At 46.3% G+C, this 19,394-nt stretch overlaps 2 protein-coding genes across 2 annotated transcripts; both read left to right on the top strand.

The window, feature by feature from the left end:
• Positions 1–5,689: 5,689 nt before the first annotated feature.
• LOC146634925 (nuclear factor 7, brain-like) lies at positions 5,690–7,075 on the top strand. The gene has a single exon (XM_085350472.1). The coding sequence runs from the start codon at positions 5,690–5,692 to the stop codon at positions 7,073–7,075; it is 1,386 nt and encodes a 461-aa protein (XP_085206598.1).
• Positions 7,076–9,674: 2,599 nt separating this feature from the next.
• Positions 9,675–11,054, top strand: LOC146634926 (nuclear factor 7, ovary-like). The gene has a single exon (XM_085350473.1). It carries the CDS (start codon positions 9,675–9,677, stop codon positions 11,052–11,054), a length of 1,380 nt encoding a protein of 459 aa, XP_085206599.1.
• The last annotated feature ends 8,340 nt before the right edge of the window (positions 11,055–19,394 follow it).

The raw sequence follows: 19,394 nt of genomic DNA on the forward strand, positions 1-19,394 counted from the left end.
TGAAGATGATAACAGTGGGGATTATATTCTCAAACTTAGTTACAGCGCTTTCAGAAAGACATCTACTGTGATAAAATCTACTCTCCACTGCTGTGTAATCAATTATTGTAAATGTTATCAGGAAATGATCAGACAGGAAACACTGTTAAATGTTCAGTTTCTTTGCCATATGTTAAAACAAGATCTACACAGAAAATTCAAAAGTGTTAAATGTTTTGGTGTTAATAGTCTTCTTGCAAAAGTAGAGTTAATTTTACTCTAAGCAGAGTCACATTCTTTTAATGTAACTCTGAGGTGTAAAATGATAGTAGTTAAAATCGAGTGTTAAAAATGAGTGTTTCTATGTCAAATCTGGAGGTGTTACAATGGAAACATTAACTCTTGACCTCTTAACTCTGAACTCCTACAGGGGCTATGACACCAACAGAGTAAATTCACAGACTCCGCCCCCAGCACGGCTCCAATCGAAGCTGAAGTGAAGCCGTTTCAGAACATTTTGCTCTACATATTTGAGTTGTTTGCCATGCTTGGTAAGTCATTTTTTCAAAGATTGTTTCAATTATTTCTATTAGCTTTTACTTCTGTGGCTCTTTGGAGTTGAGACAAAGCTGTGTGAAAGGCATTAGCCCTGTTGCTCGCTGATAGCATAATATTCTGTTTTAGCTAGCTGAAAGGTATTGTTTGCGGGCAAAATACCACAGCCTTGAAAAAAGCTTGCATGTGAATTTTCAGTCAAACTTTTGGTCAAATACACCTAAAACAATGTGTAGAATGTGAAATGTTGGTATAATGGTGCTACTTGAAGCCTGAAAACGATCTCCCATAAAAAATAAAAAAAAAACGAGCAAACAGCAGTAGCTGACGTCCTGACTGGATTCTACGTTAGCATTTAGATCCCTCCAGAGTTTTGTGCACACGGTTTAGGTAAAAATGAAAAAGGTTGAGGTTTTACATTTAGTTCAGTATTACCTGTTGCCTGTGTCCTTGTCTTTTGGGAAAATACTTTACACAAGTAATGGCTCAAAGAGGATTTCCTTTTTTTTTTTACTGTGCTGCAATTGTTTACTGGATTATTTGTGCCATTAATTAGTGTCAACTAATTTTTATTCAATCTCCACACAGGATATGCTTGTGAAGATGGAATATGGGGGAGAGCAGAAGTGCGTTGAAGTTCCACAAAGGGATGAATGAAGGACATGCATATTGTATTGAAGAAATAAGTGTTGAGAATGCTGTTATTTGCATTTACCAGCTCACCTATGTCAGACCTTTTGATAAACACAATTCTAATGAAAGTGAGAACATGTATACCGTTACATCTTTCAGAAAATGTTTTGAAATCTTGGTGCACAGTTCTGAATAAATGTTTTTCAAAAACCATTGCGTCTTTTTAGTAAATGTTTATTTCCAAAAGAAATTTCTAGAAGTTCAGAACAGTAAAATTCCTGCTTTTTAGAATGAATTAGAAGATAACTCTTACGTAGTTAAACTAAAATACTCTTTGAGAGTTAATATATAAACTCTTAAAACCAAGTGTTAAATTATCAACTCCAGACAGATTTGGTGTTTAACACTAAATCAGAGTTAATGTACCAACTCTCCAAAAAGAGTTAAATTAACACTCTCTGGTGTGGACCCATATAGACACTTTAATAGTGTTGAAATCAAATCCGACAGTGTTAATTTGGACATGCTGGATTTGCTGTGTAGAGTGTGATTAAAGTGGTGGGTGGGTTCTTTTATATTTTAATCTACTGTGGATCTCCTTTTGTGGTGTTCCTGATGGACAGTGTTGGGAAGGTTACTTTTAAAATGTATTCCACTACAGATTACTGAATAAATGCCCCAAAATGTATTTTGTAGCGCATTTCGTTACGTTACTCAATGAAAGTAACATATTCTGAATACTTTGGATCACTGAGTAACAGTAGGTGGACATTAGGTAAGGCTGCACTTTTTGCAGCGATCTCGTATAGAAAACTATTCCGCGCGTATATAAAACAGGTCCGCGGCTCAGAACCGTAGTAAAGGACCTCTGGCTAATACGTCGGGTTTGTGTCGGGCTCGTAGCCGAAAACTACAGGGAGTGCAGAATTATTAGGCAAATGAGTATTTTGTCCACATCATCCTCTTCGTGCATGTTGTCTTACTCCAAGCTGTATAGGCTCGAAAGCCTACTACCAATTAAGCATATTAGGTGATGTGCATCTCTGTAATGAGAAGGGGTGTGGTCTAATGACATCAACACCCTATATCAGGTGTGCATAATTATTAGGCAACGTCCTTTCCTTTGGCAAAATGGGTCAAAAGAAGGACTTGACAGGCTCAGAAAAGTCAAAAATAGTGAGATATCTTGCAGAGGGATGCAGCAGTCTCAAAATTGCAAAGCTTCTGAAGCGTGATCATCGAACAATCAAGCGTTTCATTCAAAATAGTCAACAGGGTCGCAAGAAGCGTGTGGAAAAACCAAGGCGCAAAATAACTGCCCATGAACTGAGAAAAGTCAAGCGTGCAGCTGCCAAGATGCCACTTGCCACCAGTTTGGCCATATTTCAGAGCTGCAACATCACTGGAGTGCCCAAAAGCACAAGGTGTGCAATACTCAGAGACATGGCCAAGGTAAGAGAGGCTGAAAGACGACCACCACTGAACAAGACACACAAGCTGAAACGTCAAGACTGGGCCAAGAAATATCTCAAGACTGGTTTTTCTAAGGTTTTATGGACTGATGAAATGAGAGTGAGTCTTGATGGGCCAGATGGATGGGCCCGTGGCTGGATTGGTAAAGGGCAGCGAGCTCCAGTCCGACTCAGACGCCAGCAAGGTGGAGGTGGAGTACTGGTTTGGGCTGGTATCATCAAAGATGAGCTTGTGGGGCCTTTTCGGGTTGAGGATGGAGTCAAGCTCAACTCCCAGTCCTACTGCCAGTTTCTGGAAGACACCTTCTTCAAGCAGTGGTACAGGAAGAAGTCTGCGTCCTTCAAGAAAAACATGATTTTCATGCAGGACAATGCTCCATCACACGCGTCCAAGTACTCCACAGCGTGGCTGGCAAGAAAGGGTATAAAAGAAGAAAAACTAATGACATGGCCTCCTTGTTCACCTGATCTGAACCCCATTGAGAACCTGTGGTCCATCATCAAATGTGAGATTTACAAGGAGGGGAAACAGTACACCTCTCTGAACAGTGTCTGGGAGGCTGTGGTTGCTGCTGCACGCAATGTTGATGGTGAACAGATCAAGACACTGACAGAATCCATGGATGGCAGTGTTTTGAGTGTCCTTGCACAGAAAGGTGGCTATATTGGTCGCTGATTTGTTTTTGTTTTGTTTTTGAATGTCAGAAATGTATATTTGTGAATGTGGAGATGTTATATTGGTTTCACTGGTAAAAATAAATAATTGAATGGGTATATATTTGTTTTTTGTTAAGTTGCCTAATAATTATGCACAGTAATAGTCACCTGCACACACAGATATCCCCCTAAAATAGCTAAAACTAAAAACAAACTAAAAACTACTTCCAAAAACATTCAGCTTTGATATTAATTAGTTTTTTGGGTTCATTGAGAACATGGTTGTTGTTCAATAATAAAATTATTCCTCAAAAATACAACTTGCCTAATAATTCTGCACTCCCTGTAGCTTTACTTTGTTGTCTGAGTCAACTTTGCTAATGAGAGACAGAGAGAGGCATTGAAAGGCTGCTCCAACGGAGCATATTGTTTCAGAGGAAAACACGAACACGGCGTACAGTCGAGTCTTAATAGCTTACTTACAGCTGGGCTCGTCAGGCACTCTTCTTGGCTGCAGTGGTTATTATTATATTTACATGCTTCCAGCTCGTTTCTGCTCGATGACAACTGGTACTTTTCCTTTTTCTCCCTCCCTCGCTCACAGACATATAACGGGTATAGCAGTCCATTCTCCCTGCAGCACGGACTACACTGCCCATGATGCTACATTCTTTAGGGCGATGCCTGTAACACTCTGCCTGTTGCCTTCATATTAAATCATTTAAAAAAATATTTCTTCACGTCATTATGAGACGAGAGATTGAGACACAAACATTAGAGCCTCTTAATGTGTGTTTTGTTTGGGTTTCCAACGGTGTGTAATTACCAAAAATAGTAACTGTATTCTAAATACCACCTTTTTAAACGGTAACTGTAAAGAAGTACAGTTACTCATATTTTGTATTTTAAATACGTAACGGCGGTAAATGTATTGCGTTACTTCCTAACGCTGGCTGCAGCTGATGAAAACAGTGCATTGTGTTTGATGGAGGACTGAAGTGTGTGTCCAGCTGAGCTCTCTGTGTGCTCATGTATACAGATGCTGATAAACACATGTTTGTATTTGGACCCTGTTACTGATCAGGACCTGCTGTGTGTTTCCTGTCCACAGGTCTACAAAGAGTCGCACTTCCTGCTGTGGTTCAGATGTTCAGCTTGTTGCTTTGTTTCTCACATGTTGGCTCCACGGTCTCTGCTGCTGTGGGCTGATGTCATGCAGCAATACAGCTGCTCAACATCTGGCCTTGTTTTCATCAGCAGATATTTGACTTTTAGATCAAATGATATTTGCATCCAACCTTCAAACACGTGTGGAGAATTTATTATTTCTTTGAAAGATTTTTTAGTAAATAACAGAAAAAAGAAAGTAAGAGAAAATTTAATTCTATAAAACGTGAAAAATTCCACACACATGTAACTCACCACTGTGTGAACATCACAGGGGAGAAATCGTTTCTCTGAGTCAGAGATGAGTGTCAGTAACACAACAGTAACACTCAGTGTCATGCAGTGACTTTTACACAACCAGATCAGATGAACCAACTCACACTAAAACATGCATTTTGCTGCACTCTTTACACTTTTTTCTTTTCTTTCTGCTCTTTTACATATTTTGTAAAAGAACAACAAAATATTTTATATCAGCAGCAATTTTTCTCAAACTGCTGCATCACAGCTTTCATGCTCTGACCTGCATGTGAAATGTGATAAAAGCTCTTTATTAGTAACTTTTACAACTTCTGGCAGGTTAATGTCTGAACTTTGGAGTGAAACACACCCTTAGTTACAGGAAATAACACCACTGTCTGTAACTAAGTGAATCCACCTGAACACCACCTGTGTGTGTGTGACTGCATTACACTCCCACTGCTGGGAACCTGAACAAGAACCAGAACAAAGTCTAAAATAGAAGCTGACAAACAGCTGCACCACCGAGTGTCACTTTATTTTATAAACTTCACAACAGGTTTCATGTTGTGACCTGTGGAGGTGAAAAGACACAAAACCTGTTTTACAGCTTTTGAGCTGCAGGCAGGATTGAAACACACCTTAGTTAAAAGTCAAACAGCAACATTTTCTCCTCCCCTCACGTCACTCAAATGTGACAAACCAGGAAACAGGAAGTTCTTCGTCCTCAGTGCAGAGAGACGCACAGACGATCAGACTGAGTTCAGACCAAACTAGCAGCTTCCTCTGAGTGAGTCCAGCTACAGGAGAGAAACGTGGAAAACTCCAACACTGCTGCTTCAAGCTGCTGACGCTCCACACACTGAATGTGAGTTTGAGCAAAAACACGACTCAAAGGAAGTTTCAGTGAAGGTGGTAGAGGAGGGAGGGGAGCCAGGACTGACTGTACTTCCTGTCTGCTGTTTTCAGCTTCACTCACAGACTCAATGGCTTCCAGATCAGAGGAGGATCTCTGCTGTCCGGTCTGTCAGGAGGTCTTCAGGGATCCTGTTATTCTGTCATGTAGCCACAGCTTCTGTAAAGACTGTCTGAAGAGATCGTGGAGAGAGAGACCAACACACGAGTGTCCAGTTTGTAAGAAAAGATCAGTGAATGATCCACCTTTAAACCGAGCTTTAAAGAACCTGTGTGAGTCGTTCTTACAGGAGAGAGATCAGAGAGCTTCAGAGGCTCTCTGCAGTCTGCACTCTGAGAAACTCAAACTCTTCTGTCTGGACCATCAGCAGCCAGTGTGTGTCGTCTGCAGAGACTCAGAAAAACACACCAATCACAGATTCAGACCCATCGATGAAGCTGCACAACAACACAAGAAGGAACTTCAGGAAACTCTGGAGCCCTTAAAGGAGAAGTTAAAGGTTTGTGAAGAAGTTCAAGTGAAGTTTGATCAAACAGCAGAACACATTAAGGTCCAGGCCCGACACACAGAGAGGCAGATTAAGGAGCAGTTTAAGAAGCTTCACCAGTTTCTAGCAGAGGAAGAGGAGGCCAGGCTGGCTGCACTGAGGGAGGAAGAGGAGCAGAAGAGTGGGATGATGAAGGAGAAGATGGAGGCTCTGAGCAGAGAGATAGCAGCTCTTTCAGACACAGTCAGAGCCACAGAGGAGGAGCTGAGAGCTGAAGACGTCTCATTCCTGCACAACTACAAGGCTGTAGTGGAAAGAGTCCAGCGCTGCCCCCTGCTGGATGATCCACAGCTGCCCTCAGGAGCTCTGATAGACCAGGCCAAACACCTGGGCAACCTGACCTTCAACATCTGGAACAACATGAAGGACATGGTCTCCTACACTCCTCTCATTCTGGACCCAAACACTGCTCATCCAAAACTCTTCCTGTCTGAAGATCTGACCAGTGTGAGAGGAGGAGAGAGGCAGCAGCTTCCTGATAATCCAGAGAGGTTTGATTTGTTCTGCTCTGTCCTGGGCTCTGAGGGCTTTAACTCAGGGACTCACAGCTGGGATGTTGAAGTTCGAGACAATTTATTTTGGGACCTGGGCATGTTAGCAGAGTCTGTGCAGAGGAGGGGAGACATAGAGCCTGGATTATGGTCAATATGGTTCTATCAAGATAAATACTCAGCATGTTCACCATCTACTCGAAAAACTGTTCTCTCAGTAGAGAAGAAGCTCCAGAGGATCAGAGTGAATCTGGACTGGAACAGAGGAAAGCTGTCGTTCTCTGATCCTGATACTAACACACACATATACACCTTCACACACACTTTCACTCACAGGATGTTTCCATACATTCGCACTGTTGGTAAAGTGAAGGTGTGTCCGTTGAAGGTGTCAGTGTCAGTGCAGCAGATGAGTTGAGGATGATGATGTTTCTAATGTTGTTTCCTGTCAGTGAGTTGAAGCTGTTAAACTGCAGCTGTCCTCCTGCTGCCTCGTTGTTCCAAAGCTCTTTGTTTCTCTTTTAGTTTCACTGTTTCTTTCTGTTTCTGCTGTCCACCTTTTCACATGGAAAATCATTTCACTGTTTCTCACTGAATGACTCCCCAAACTAGATTTGAAATTCTATCAAGTTTCTAATCATTACAAGTGATTCATGTTTCTATTTGATGTGTAAATGGAGATGATTTAGTTTGCTGGGATATGGACTGACATGTGTTGAATGGGAGGAGCAGTTTGTTGTTGTCTTCTTGTCTGTTTATGACAACAATAAATATGTTGTTGAAACAATGATTCATGTTTAACTCCATATATGAAATGTTTCTGATCTTTGAATTCTGTTCTTTTGTCTGTTTCATTTACTTTATTTAATTCCAATAAAAAATGATCATTCCAGTGTGGAAGTAAAGAGTCAGGTACTTGTGAAAGAAAAATGTAATCATATTCAGGTATAACAATTATTTAATAAACCCATTGTGTAACAAGAAAACAGCTTTCTTTTAATTTTCAGGTCTCTGCTAAGAATGACGTGAACAAGAGTGTTATTTACAGTCATGTTGTGATAGCAATATTTACAGGTGCAAAAGCTAAGAATGAGCCTAGGATGAATGAACATGAACTATGAAGTCTTAGACAGAGTCAATTGAGAACCAGTAGGTTAGCAGACATTCTGGCGAAGGCTGGTCTTAAATACAACCGGCTTCATTAGTCTTAGGAGTGATGAAGACTCTGCCTAGATGACAAGAGCAGGGACTGTGGAAAATTACTGTGACTCACTCAGACCATGACACTATTTTTATCTGCTGGATAAACCAGTTTAAGATCAGAACACGGTGAACAAAAACAGCATAAATGAAGATGTACAAAAAGTCTCCATAAAAGGTTGATGATGTTTAAGAAAGCCTTCATACACTTGATGATTTGACAGTAGGACTGCTCTTATGAAGTTATCATGAATGCTTTAAAACATTTTTGAATCGGTGAGCTCAAATGACTAAGCTTTACACACTTATCTGTAGATTACCATCATTTCATGAACACGTACAAAGATTTAAAAAAAAAAACAAACAAGAAAAAAATACAACTTTACTGCATTTTGTTGTGAATGGATTTAGCAGTACTGAGAACATTGGGGGCCCTGGTGAGAAGTGCTTAGGTAACAGAGGTCATGCATAGGCTGATTCAACACAGTCTTCCAAGATGTACAAGTGCAGTAAAATGTACCATCAATACATTTACTGCTGCACTTGCTGTAAAATGTGCTCGTGTGTTAGAGGAAAACAAAATAAAATATTAGAGATGTAGACTGAGTAGTGAAAATATTGTGATGCTTAGATTTTGTATCTGGCTCACCTGAGACAAACCGTCTTTTGTACATGATCCATCATCTGTCACAGACTAGAGGCTCCACATAGGTTTGGACCCAAAGCAAACTCAAAAAAAGGTTTATTTACAGGAAAAAAGCAAGACTGGACTGGAACACCAAGAGAAAAGAAATAAATCTTGAAATCATGAAGCGTACCTTAACACAAGCAGATGTTTAGTCAAAGAGTTCATTGTATTTACCAGTTTCCAAAGGACATTCGTGGTCCTCATTTAAGTTAAAGCAGATATTTGTGTTAGAAAAGTCCCTAAAAGACACAAGTCTCAAGCATAGTTTTTTGGCAGTTTTTAAATGGTGTCACATCTTTTTTAGGTTAAATTTAGCTATGACATCAGCAACCAAACTGTTGATGATAATCACTTTCTGGTAAGTTTTATGTTCCGAAATCCTCCATTATGTCTAAGATTTGGAAAAACAGCAAAATCAAAATCAGGGCTAAAATGAAGAAATCCATCCTAAAATCATACAGAATGTCTCATCACTCACAGAACTTTAATACTGTACTTATTTGTGACCTGAGGTAAAGGGTGTTTGACTGGCCCTTACTGAGGTTAGCAGTGTGTTTTACCCAAAATTGGTGAGTCAGGTGCACTGATGATTACTGATAAATAAATTAAATCTTTTAGTTATGTGAGAAATCTGATAGTTTTGCTTCAAAGTCTAAATAGATTCTACAAAAGTAATTAAAATTAAGAGTAATGTTGTGACATGTGCAGCTGGAATGGAGGAAAACCTGTTTTATAGCTTTTGAGCTGCTGGCAGGATGAAAGTCTAACTCTGGAATGAAGCACACCTAGGCTACAGGTAAAGCAACATTGTTCTCCTCCCCTCACATCACTTACATGCAACAAAACCAGGAAACAGGAAGTTCTTCATCCTCAGAAAAGAGAGACGCACAGACGATCAGACTGAGCTAAGACCAAACTAGCAGCTTCCTCTGAGTGAGTCCAGCTACAGGAGAGAAAAGTGGAAAACTCCAACACTGCTGCTTCAAGCTGCTGACGCTCCACACACTGAATGTGAGTTTGAGCAAAAACACGACTCAAAGCAAGTTTCAGTGAAGGTGGTAGAGGAGGGAGGGGAGCCAGGACTGACTGTACTTCCTGTCTGCTGTTTTCAGCTTCACTCACAGACTCAATGGCTTCCAGATCAGAGGAGGATCTCTGCTGTCCGGTCTGTCAGGAGGTCTTCAGAGGTCCTGTTCTTCTGTCATGTAGCCACAGCTTCTGTAAAGACTGTCTGAAGAGATGGTGGAGAGAGAGACCAACACACGAGTGTCCAGTTTGTAAGAAAAGATCAGTTTATGATCCACCTTTAAACCGAGCTTTAAAGAACCTGTGTGAGTCGTTCTTACAGGAGAGAGATCAGAGAGCTTCAGAGGCTCTCTGCAGTCTGCACTGTGAGAAACTCAAACTCTTCTGTCTGGACCATCAGCAGCCAGTGTGTCTCGTCTGCAGAGACTCAGAAAAACACACCAATCACAGATTCAGACCCATCGATGAAGCTGCACAACAACACAAGAAGGAACTTCAGGAAACTCTGGAGCCCTTAAAGAAGAAGTTAAAGGTTTGTGAAGAAGTTCAAGTGAAGTTTGATCAAACAGCAGAACACATTAAGGTCCAGGCCCGACACACAGAGAGGCAGATTAAGGAGCAGTTTAAGAAGCTTCATCAGTTTCTAGCAGAGGAAGAGGAGGCCAGGCTGGCTGCACTGAGGGAGGAAGAGGAGCAGAAGAGTGGGATGATGAAGGAGAAGATGGAGGCTCTGAGCAGAGAGATAGCAGCTCTTTCAGACACAGTCAGAGCCACAGAGGAGGAGCTGAGAGCTGAAGACGTCTCATTCCTGCACAACTACAAGGCTGCAGTGGAAAGAGTCCAGCGCTGCCCCCTGCTGGATGATCCACAGCTGCCCTCAGGAGCTCTGACAGACCAGGCCAAACACCTGGGCAACCTGACCTTCAACATCTGGAACAACATGAAGGACATGGTCTCCTACACTCCTCTCATTCTGGACCCAAACACTGCAAACCCAGACCTCATCCTGTCTGAAGATCTGACCAGTGTGAGACGAGGAGGAGAGAGACAGCAGCTTCCTGATAATCCAGAGAGGATTCATTATTCCTACTCTGTCCTGGGCTCTGAGGGCTTTAACTCAGGGACTCACAGCTGGGATGTTGATGTTGGAGACAGTACATGGTGGGTTCTGGGTGTGTTAGCAGAGTCATGGCAGAGGACTCTGTCTGGATTATGGAGAATACGGTTCTATCAAGATAAATACTCAGCACACTCTCCATTAGCTCCATCAACTGCTCTCTCAGTAGAGAAGAAGCTCCAGAGGATCAGAGTGAATCTGGACTGGAACAGAGGAAAGCTGTCGTTCTCTGATCCTGATACTGACACACACATACACACCTTCACACACACTTTCACTCACAGGATGTTTCCATACATTCGCACTGTTGGTAAAGTGAAGGTGTGTCCGTTGAAGGTGTCAGTGTCAGTGCAGCAGATGAGTTGAGGATGATGATGTTTCTAATGTTGTTTCCTGTCAGTGAGTTGAAGCTGTTAAACTGCAGCTGTCCTCCTGCTGCCTCGTTGTTCCAAAGCTCTTTGTTTCTCTTTTAGTTCTCACTGTTTCTTTTTGTTTCTGCTGTCCACCTTTTCACTTGGAAAATCATTTCACTGTTTCTCACTGAATGACTCCCCAAACTAGATTTGAAATTCTATCAAGTTTCTAATCATTACAAGTGATTCATGTTTCTATTTGATGTGTAAATGGAGATGATTTAGTTTGCTGGGATATGGACTGACATGTGTTGAATGGGAGGAGCAGTTTGTTGTTGTCTTCTTGTCTGTTTATGACAACAATAAATATATTGTTGAAACAATGATTCATGTTTAACTCCATATGTTCTGAAGGCAGGACTGTGATGCAGTTTTCTGCCTCGCCACTAGAGGGCGCGGCCGTTTTGTGAGTAATGTTTTGACTAGGATGGAAAATGGTGTTCATGAAGGCAGTGTGAATCACAAGTTATGCTCGGGAGCAGTTTATGTGGGTTCAATGAGAGTGTGCGTCCATAAGACTGAACCACACACACATACCCACACCCACGCTAAATCTGCCATTAAAGAGCTGAACGATCATCCCCTGTCCTCGTTATTTTCTGGAGGGTCATACTGGCACTTGACCTGTGCACACCCTGCGATCACCACCGTAGAACTGAACCTCATATCAGAAATCATCATAACAAATCATTCTGCCCAGCAACCAGGGGGCTACATTTCAGCTGATAACACTTGGATCTCCACACCTCTAACTACACAGCCGTTTCCCCTGAGACCAGAGCAGCACAATATATCCTACACACAGGATGCAGCTGAAGAATGGCCAGTACCACCACCTCCAGTTTTTCTCCCGAGAGATCATCCTGATCTACCAGAGGTACAGTCTGTTCCACCTCCACCGCTACCAGCCGTTGCACAAAAGCTTAGCCAACGCTTACAAGAGCTACAGTTACAGCATCCCTCAGCCACTGAAGCTCCTGAGTTTCAGCCTCGTGCGCCACAGTCCACTCCCTTATCTCAATCACTAGCTGGACCTAGTTTCGACGCGAACATGCTCCCCCCAGAACAAGTGTTGGCTCCCACTACAGCCATAGGTGTAAAGGAGAAGACCTACAGAGGACCATCGCCCTCCATCCCAGAGTTCACGCAGGGTGATCCCAGGTAGTTTGCTAGATTAAGGCTTGCCCTAGACAATATTCTCCCCTTTGATGCAACGGAGAGGTTCAAATATCAGGTCTTATGTGACCACCTTATATTTGAGAAAGCTCTTTTAATTGCTTACTCCTACAGTAACTCACCTCACCCCTACTCTGACACGATGGCCTCGCTCATTAAACATTACGGTCAGCCGCACCAGCTGTCACTGCAGAGGATAGCAGAGCTTATGGATGAGCCCAGCATCCGCCCAGGTGACACAACTGGATTCAGAAGGTTTGCACTGAGAGTCCGTGCTCTGGTCGGCATGTTAGAGCAACTTGGGGAAGATGGACACATAGAGCTGCAATGCGGGTCTCATGTTGCTAGACTGACACGAAAGCTACCCCAAGACCTACGTGCTGCTTTCCGCCGTTACCTTTACCCACAGAAAGATGGAATACCATCATTGAGAGACTTTGCAGAGTGGCTGGAGTATGAGCTGGTCATTCAAGAGGGCGGAGGTCACACAGAGAAGGTAGAGGAGAGCTCGAGAGACAGGAGCAGCATGAAAAGAGATAAACGAGCCACCAAAGGGACTACCACCGTGCTGCATGGTGCAACACACAACACTGCCCCCCAAAGGTCCTCAGCCACAACCCCTTCCTGTTAGGATGCCTGGGTCGTTGACCCAGGGTATTTGAGTTTATTATATTATTTATACTTTTTAGTCTTTGGTTTCTTTGAGTTCTGTCTTATGGTTTATGTCTCTGTCTTCTTTAGTTGCTCTGTCTCCCCTATCACCTGTATCCCCTTGTCTAGTTCGCGTCTCTGTGTATCCTTAGTTCCTATATCCCCGTGTTCAGTCAGTGTTTGTGTCTGCCCTGGTCCCACGTCTCTGTTCCCTCTGTAGTGCCTGCATGTGAGTCTGTGTTATGCGTTTCCTGTTTTACTTTGAAGGTCTCTGTCTTATGTGTGTTCAGTTTACGCTTCCTTTTGTCTCGTCAGTTCTGATTTGCCCCAGCTGTGTTTCCCTCCTGTTATTCATTCCCTGATTGCTCCTTCTGTGTATTTAAGCCCTGTGTTTCTCTGTGTCCGTGTCGCGATCTACCGTTTATTTTGCTGTGTGTTTTGCCCATCCACCGGTGTTAGTTTATTTTGAGTTTTGTTCCAGTTATGTTATGTTTGCGTTCAGCATTAAAGCTGTTTTGGTTTAAGTTCTGTCTCCTGAGTCTGCACCTTGGGTCCTATCCCTGTCCGCACACAGCCACACCTAACAGAAGATCGCGACCAGAACATGGACCCCGCAGACTCTTTTTCCTCGGAGTACAACACTGAGATGGAGCGGATGGTGAGCCTGCTTGACCGCATCACCCAGTCCCCTGATTTGAGGACCATGGCAGTGGGGCTGAGTGCGGTGGAGGCCATCATTCGCTTTAACCCCCGGCTTAGCCAGTTTGCTAAGGACACTAAGTTGGACAACACCATTACTGCCTGGAGAGAGCAAGTCAGGGCTAGTGAGCTTGCTCTCTCCCTCACTACATCTTCCCCACCGCTGCCGCAGGACAACGCACACTCTGCTTCATCGCCACTGCAGGCTTCCTCCCCTTCCTCACGCCAGCTGGGACCTTGTTCGCCTGTCCGTTCGCCTGCCTTTTTCCTGGCAGCTGTGTGGTCGGAGGATGAGGAGGAGGTCTCCGTTTCTCCACCGGTTCCTGTTCCCTCATCTAAAAGGAAGCGACGCCACCGTCGCTCCTCTCCTCGGTCATCCGTTCAGCTTCCTGTATCCGCTGGAGGGTCCGAGGGGCCCGTTCAGCTTCCTGTCTCCGCTGGAGGGTCTGAGGAACCGCTTCAGCCACCTGTCTCCGCTGGAGGGTCCGAGGAATCGCTTCAGCCACCTGTCTCCGCTGGAGGGTCCGAGGAATCGCTTCAGCCACCTGTCTCCGCTGGAGGGTCCGAGGAACCGCTTCAGCCACTTGTCTCCGCTGGAGGGTCCGAGGAATCGCTTCAGCCACCTGTCTCCGCTGGAGGGTCCGAGGAATGGCTTCAGCCACCTGTCTCCGCTGGAGGGTCCGAGGAATGGCTTCAGCCACCTGTCTCCGCTGGAGGGTCCGAGGAATCGCTTCAGCCACCTGTCTCCGCTGGAGGGCCCGAGGAGCCCGTTCAGCCTCACGCCTCGTCAGCTGAAGGGCCCGAGGAGCCCGTTCAGCCTCACGCCACGTCAGCTGGAGGGCCCGAGGAGCCCGTTCAGCCTTCTGCCACGTCAGCTGGAGGGCCCGAGGAGCCTGTTCAGCCTTCTGCCACGTCAGCTGGAGGGCCCGAGGAGCCTGTTCAGCCGCCATTAGCCTCTGCCTCTGCTACGCCTGGTCCAGCCTCTGCCTCTGCTACGCCTGGTCCAGCCTCTGCCTCGGCTTCTGCTTCGCCTTGTCCGGCTTCAGCTTCGGCTTCTGCTTCTGCTTCGCCTTGTCCGGCTTCAGCCTCGGCCTCTGTTCCTGCTTCGCCTCCGCCTGGTCCAGCTTCAGCCTCAGCCTGTGCTTCGCCTGGTCCGGCTTCAGCCTCGGCCTCTGTTCCTGCTTCGCCTCCGCCTGGTCCAGCTTCGGCCTCTGTTCCTGCTTCGCCTCCGCCTGGTCCAGCTTCGGCCTCCGAGTCTGCAGCTCCGCCTGGTCCGGCCTCAGCCTCTGCAGCTCCGCCTGGTCCGGCCTCAGCCTCTGCAGCTCCCCCTGGTCCGGATTCAGCCTCTGCAGCTCCGCCTGGTCCAGTCTCCGAGTGTTCAGCTTCGCCTGGTCCAGTCTCCGAGTGTTCAGCTTCGTCTGCTCCTGAGGTCTCCATGCTGTCTGTTCCTGCTCGTCCTGTCCGGCCTGCTCGTCCTGTCCGGCCTGCTCGTCCTGCACATCCTGTCCGGCCTGCACATCCTGTCCGGCCTGCCTGTCCTGCCCGGCCTGCTCGTCCTGTCCGGCCTGCCTGTCCTGCCCGGCCTGCTCGTCCTGTCCGGCCTGCTCGTCCTGCACATCCTGTCCGGCCTGCTCGTCCTGCACATCCTGTCCGGCCTGCCTGTCCTGTCCGGCCGATGACTGGACGTCGTTGCCGTCATGGACAGCCCTCTGAACTACGCCGCCGTCATGGACGGCCCCCTGAACTACGCCGCCGTCATGGACGGCCCCCTGAACTACGCCGCCGTCATGGACGGTCCCCTGAACTACGCCGGTGCCTCCCGCCCGGTCGGCCTCCTGACCTACTCCGTCGCCGCCGGTGTCTCCTGCCTGCCCGGCCCCCTGAACTGTTTTCTGGGCTCTTGGGCCGTCAGCCTCCGGGCCGCCCCCCTGAACTGCCCGGGTTTGGACTGTTGTGCTGTCAGCCTCCGGGTCGGCCCCCTGAACTTTTTGTGAACTGTTTTTCCTGGCCGCCTGCGCCTGTCGTGAGCCTGTTTTTTTGTTCTGTTGCTTTCCGGGCTCCATTGTTTGTTCTTTTTTTTTGTTTGTTTCTGGCTCCTTGTTTGGTTTTGTTTCGAGCCCTCCATCCTGTTTCCCCCGCCGCCCGTCCTGGTTGGGTTGTTTTTTGTTTTTTTTGTTTTGGTGTTTTGGTTTGGGCTGTCTGGAAGCCAGCCCTTAAGGGGGGGGGGGGGGGGGGGGGGGTACTGTTAGGATGCCTGGGTCGTTGACCCAGGGTATTTGAGTTTATTATATTATTTATACTTTTTAGTCTTTGGTTTCTTTGAGTTCTGTCTTATGGTTTATGTCTCTGTCTTCTTTAGTTGCTCTGTCTCCCCTATCACCTGTATCCCCTTGTCTAGTTCGCGTCTCTGTGTATCCTTAGTTCCTATATCCCCGTGTTCAGTCAGTGTTTGTGTCTGCCCTGGTCCCACGTCTCTGTTCCCTCTGTAGTGCCTGCATGTGAGTCTGTGTTATGTGTTTCCTGTTTGACTTTGAAGGTCTCTGTCTTATCTCAGTGTGTTCAGTTTACGCTTCCTTTTGTCTCGTCAGTTCTGATTTGCCCCAGCTGTGTTTCCCTCCTGTTATTCATTCCCTGATTGCTCCTTCTGTGTATTTAAGCCCTGTGTTTCTCTGTGTCCGTGTCGCGATCTACCGTTTATTTTGCTGTGTGTTTTGCCCATCCACCGGTGTTAGTTTATTTTGAGTTTTGTTCCAGTTATGTTATGTTTGCGTTCAGCATTAAAGCTGTTTTGGTTTAAGTTCTGTCTCCTGAGTCTGCACCTTGGGTCCTATCCCTGTCCGCACACAGCCACACCTAACACTTCCACTTCTGAGGTCCAAGACAAGCACACAGCTTATTGTCCATATTGTAATAACACTCTGCACTTCCTAGATCAATGTGTCAACTTCAAGATGCTGACTAAGGAGCAGAAATCAACTTGGATTAAGTCCAACAATCGCTGCTGGCGTTGTGGGCGGCACCACCAGGCCGCTCAGTGTCGACTTAAAGTGCAGTGTAAGACATGCAGGGGAAAACACCTATAGGCCCTGCATGAAGTGAATCTCAGACCTGCTGCACCCAATCCACCAATGGAACACGTCGCTGAGCTGGGGAGTAAACCATCTACTGAGGTACTTTATGTAGACCGGCGTGCTGGCTGTAGCCAAGTACTTCTGAAGATAACCAAAGTGCTGCTGCAGAACGATGAGCACACCCTGGAGACATTCGCCATATTGGATGATGGATCTGAGAGGACGATCCTTCTCCCTGAGGCCACTCAAAGACTGCAGTTACAGGGAACGGCAGAGAGTCTTACTCTACGTACGGTGAGACAAGGATTGAGAACCTTGCATGGCGCATCAGTGACAGTCAAAGTCTCCCCTGCCAGCCAACCATCCAGAACATTCACCATTGAGAGAGCCTTCACAGCAGATGACCTAGGCTTGGCTGAACATTCATACCCTGTGAAGGCACTTCAACAGAAATATAGACAATAGAGAAGGCTTCCCTTGCAGCCCTTCACAAATGCCCAGCCACTCCTTCTGATCGGCTCTGACTGTCCTCACCTAGTAACGCCCATCAAACCTGTGCGCCTAGGCTTACCTGGAGGACCAGCTGCAGTCAGGACTAGACTTGGTTGGGTACTACAGGGACCAATCCCCTCCCTTAAGCACTCTGCTCAACCGCAACAGTGCCTCTTCCTCTCAACTGCCTCTCCTCAATCAGAGCTTCATAGTCAAGTAGAGAGGCTTTTGCAACTCGACACTCTCCCATATCGAAGTGAGAAACTAGTGACACAGTCTCGGAGGGAAGAGCAAGCTATGAGGCTTTTGGAGGCAAAGACGACAAGACTGAATGTCGAGGGAGTAAACAGATGTTCAACTCCCCTTCTGCGTGTCAGTGATATGCCTACACTCCGGGTGCCACCTGAAGCAGTACTCCCCAATCTACGTGGCACGGAGAAGCGACTCAGTCGAGACCCAGAGAAGGCTAAAGCTTATCAAGCGGAGATGGCAAAGTTGATAGCAGCAGGCTATGTCAGAGAAATCATGGTTCATCCCCCACCACATGGTGACACACAACGGAAAGAACCGTGTGGTGTTTAATTGCTCATTCACCTATAGGGATCAGAACCTCAACGAGCTGCTTTTACCAGGCCCGAACCTGGGGGCCTCTCTTCTTGGTGTGCTGCTACGCTTCAGAGAACGCTCCATCGCAGTTAGCAGTGATATCAAGGGGATGTTCCACCAGGTGAGACTACTGCCTGAGGACCGGCCACTACTACGTTTCCTCTGGCGCGATCTGCAAAGAGACACCCATCCCAAGGTGTATGAATGGCAGGTGCTCCCCTTTGGGACAACATGCTCACCGTGCTGTGCAATTTATGCACTCCAGCGACACGTCCATGACCACAGTGACCAGGGAGATGACGTGCGTGACTCCATTGAGAAGAATTTTTATGTTGACAACTGGTTACAGAGCTTCTCTTCTCCAGATGTGGCCACAGAGGTTGTGGACAAACTACGGTCACTATTATCGGAGGGAGGATTTGAGCTCAGACAGTGGGCCAGCAGCACCCCAGATCTCATCAACCATCTACCAAAGGAAATAAGATCGGAGAGCAGCGTACAGTGGCTGAATCAAACTGATATGGACCCTCAAGAACCTGCTCTAGGTTTGCGCTGGTTGTGCTGCTCTGACACTCTGCACTACAAGTCCATGCAGTTGGAGAGGAATCCTCCTACCATGAGAAACATCTACCGGGTTCTGGCGAGTCAGTATGACCCACTAGGGTTTCTCGTCCCCTTCACAACGAGGGCGAAGGTACTAGTCCAGCAGCTGTGGGACAAAAAGCGTGAGTGGGATGACCCCCTGTTACCAAGTGACCTGCTCTCGGCATGGAACGAATGGGAGGGTGAGCTACAGCATCTGGACGACATTAGTCTACAACGTTGTTATGTAAGCCCAGAGCTGGACAAATCTGACAGTAGGCGTGAGTTGCACATCTTCTGCGATGCATCTCAACAGGCATATGGAAGCGTTGCCTACCTACGGACGGAAGATGCTGCTGGAAAGGTGGAAGTTGCTTTCCTGACTGCCCGCTCTAGGGTGGCCCCTAAACGGCAGATGTCCATGCCACGTCTGGAACTATGTGCAGCCTTGACTGGAGCTCAACTTGCTAGCTCGGAACTCGGATAGCTGAAATCCAGGAACTGACAGACAGCCAGTCTTGGCGTTATGTGACAACATATGACAATCCGGCAGATGATCTAACTAGGGGTAAAAGGCTACAAGACCTCACAGTCCAGTCCCGGTGGGCATGTGGGCCCCCGTTTCTGCAGCTACATCGAGACCAGTGGCCAGAGCACCCAGCCACACCATGTACAGACTTTGCTGAGGAGCAGCGTAAACCAATAACTTGCTTAGCTGTGTCTACTGACTCTATCTCCCTGCCTGATGCATAGCAGTTTACCAGTTTTAGCAAGCTTTTGGAAGAAACAGCCAGGTGCCTTCACGGGGCGGCTGGTGACAATCTCACATCAGAGAACTACAAGGAGGCTGAGCTTATTCTGCTGAGAGCTGCTCAGAAAGACAGTTTCCCTGATGAGATCCAGTGCCTGACCACTGGGAAACCAGTTCTCTCATCCAGCCGTCTGTTTTGCCTAGACCCGGAATTTGATAAGTCGCTTCAACTCATAAGAGTAGGTGGTCGTCTCAGACGATGCCA

The sequence above is a fragment of the Diplotaxodon limnothrissa genome, linkage group LG3 (assembly GCF_057381915.1).
Source record: "Diplotaxodon limnothrissa isolate DT_005_m linkage group LG3, D_limnothrissa_male_GT1.1, whole genome shotgun sequence".
Lineage (NCBI taxonomy): Eukaryota > Metazoa > Chordata > Actinopteri > Cichliformes > Cichlidae > Diplotaxodon > Diplotaxodon limnothrissa.

What these genes read in the sequence shown, in the direction of transcription:
- LOC146634925 (XM_085350472.1), top strand. Translation starts at nt 5,690, where the DNA reads ATGGCTTCCAGATCAGAGGAGGATCTCTGCTGTCCGGTCTGTCAGGAG.
- LOC146634926 (XM_085350473.1), top strand. Translation starts at nt 9,675, where the DNA reads ATGGCTTCCAGATCAGAGGAGGATCTCTGCTGTCCGGTCTGTCAGGAG.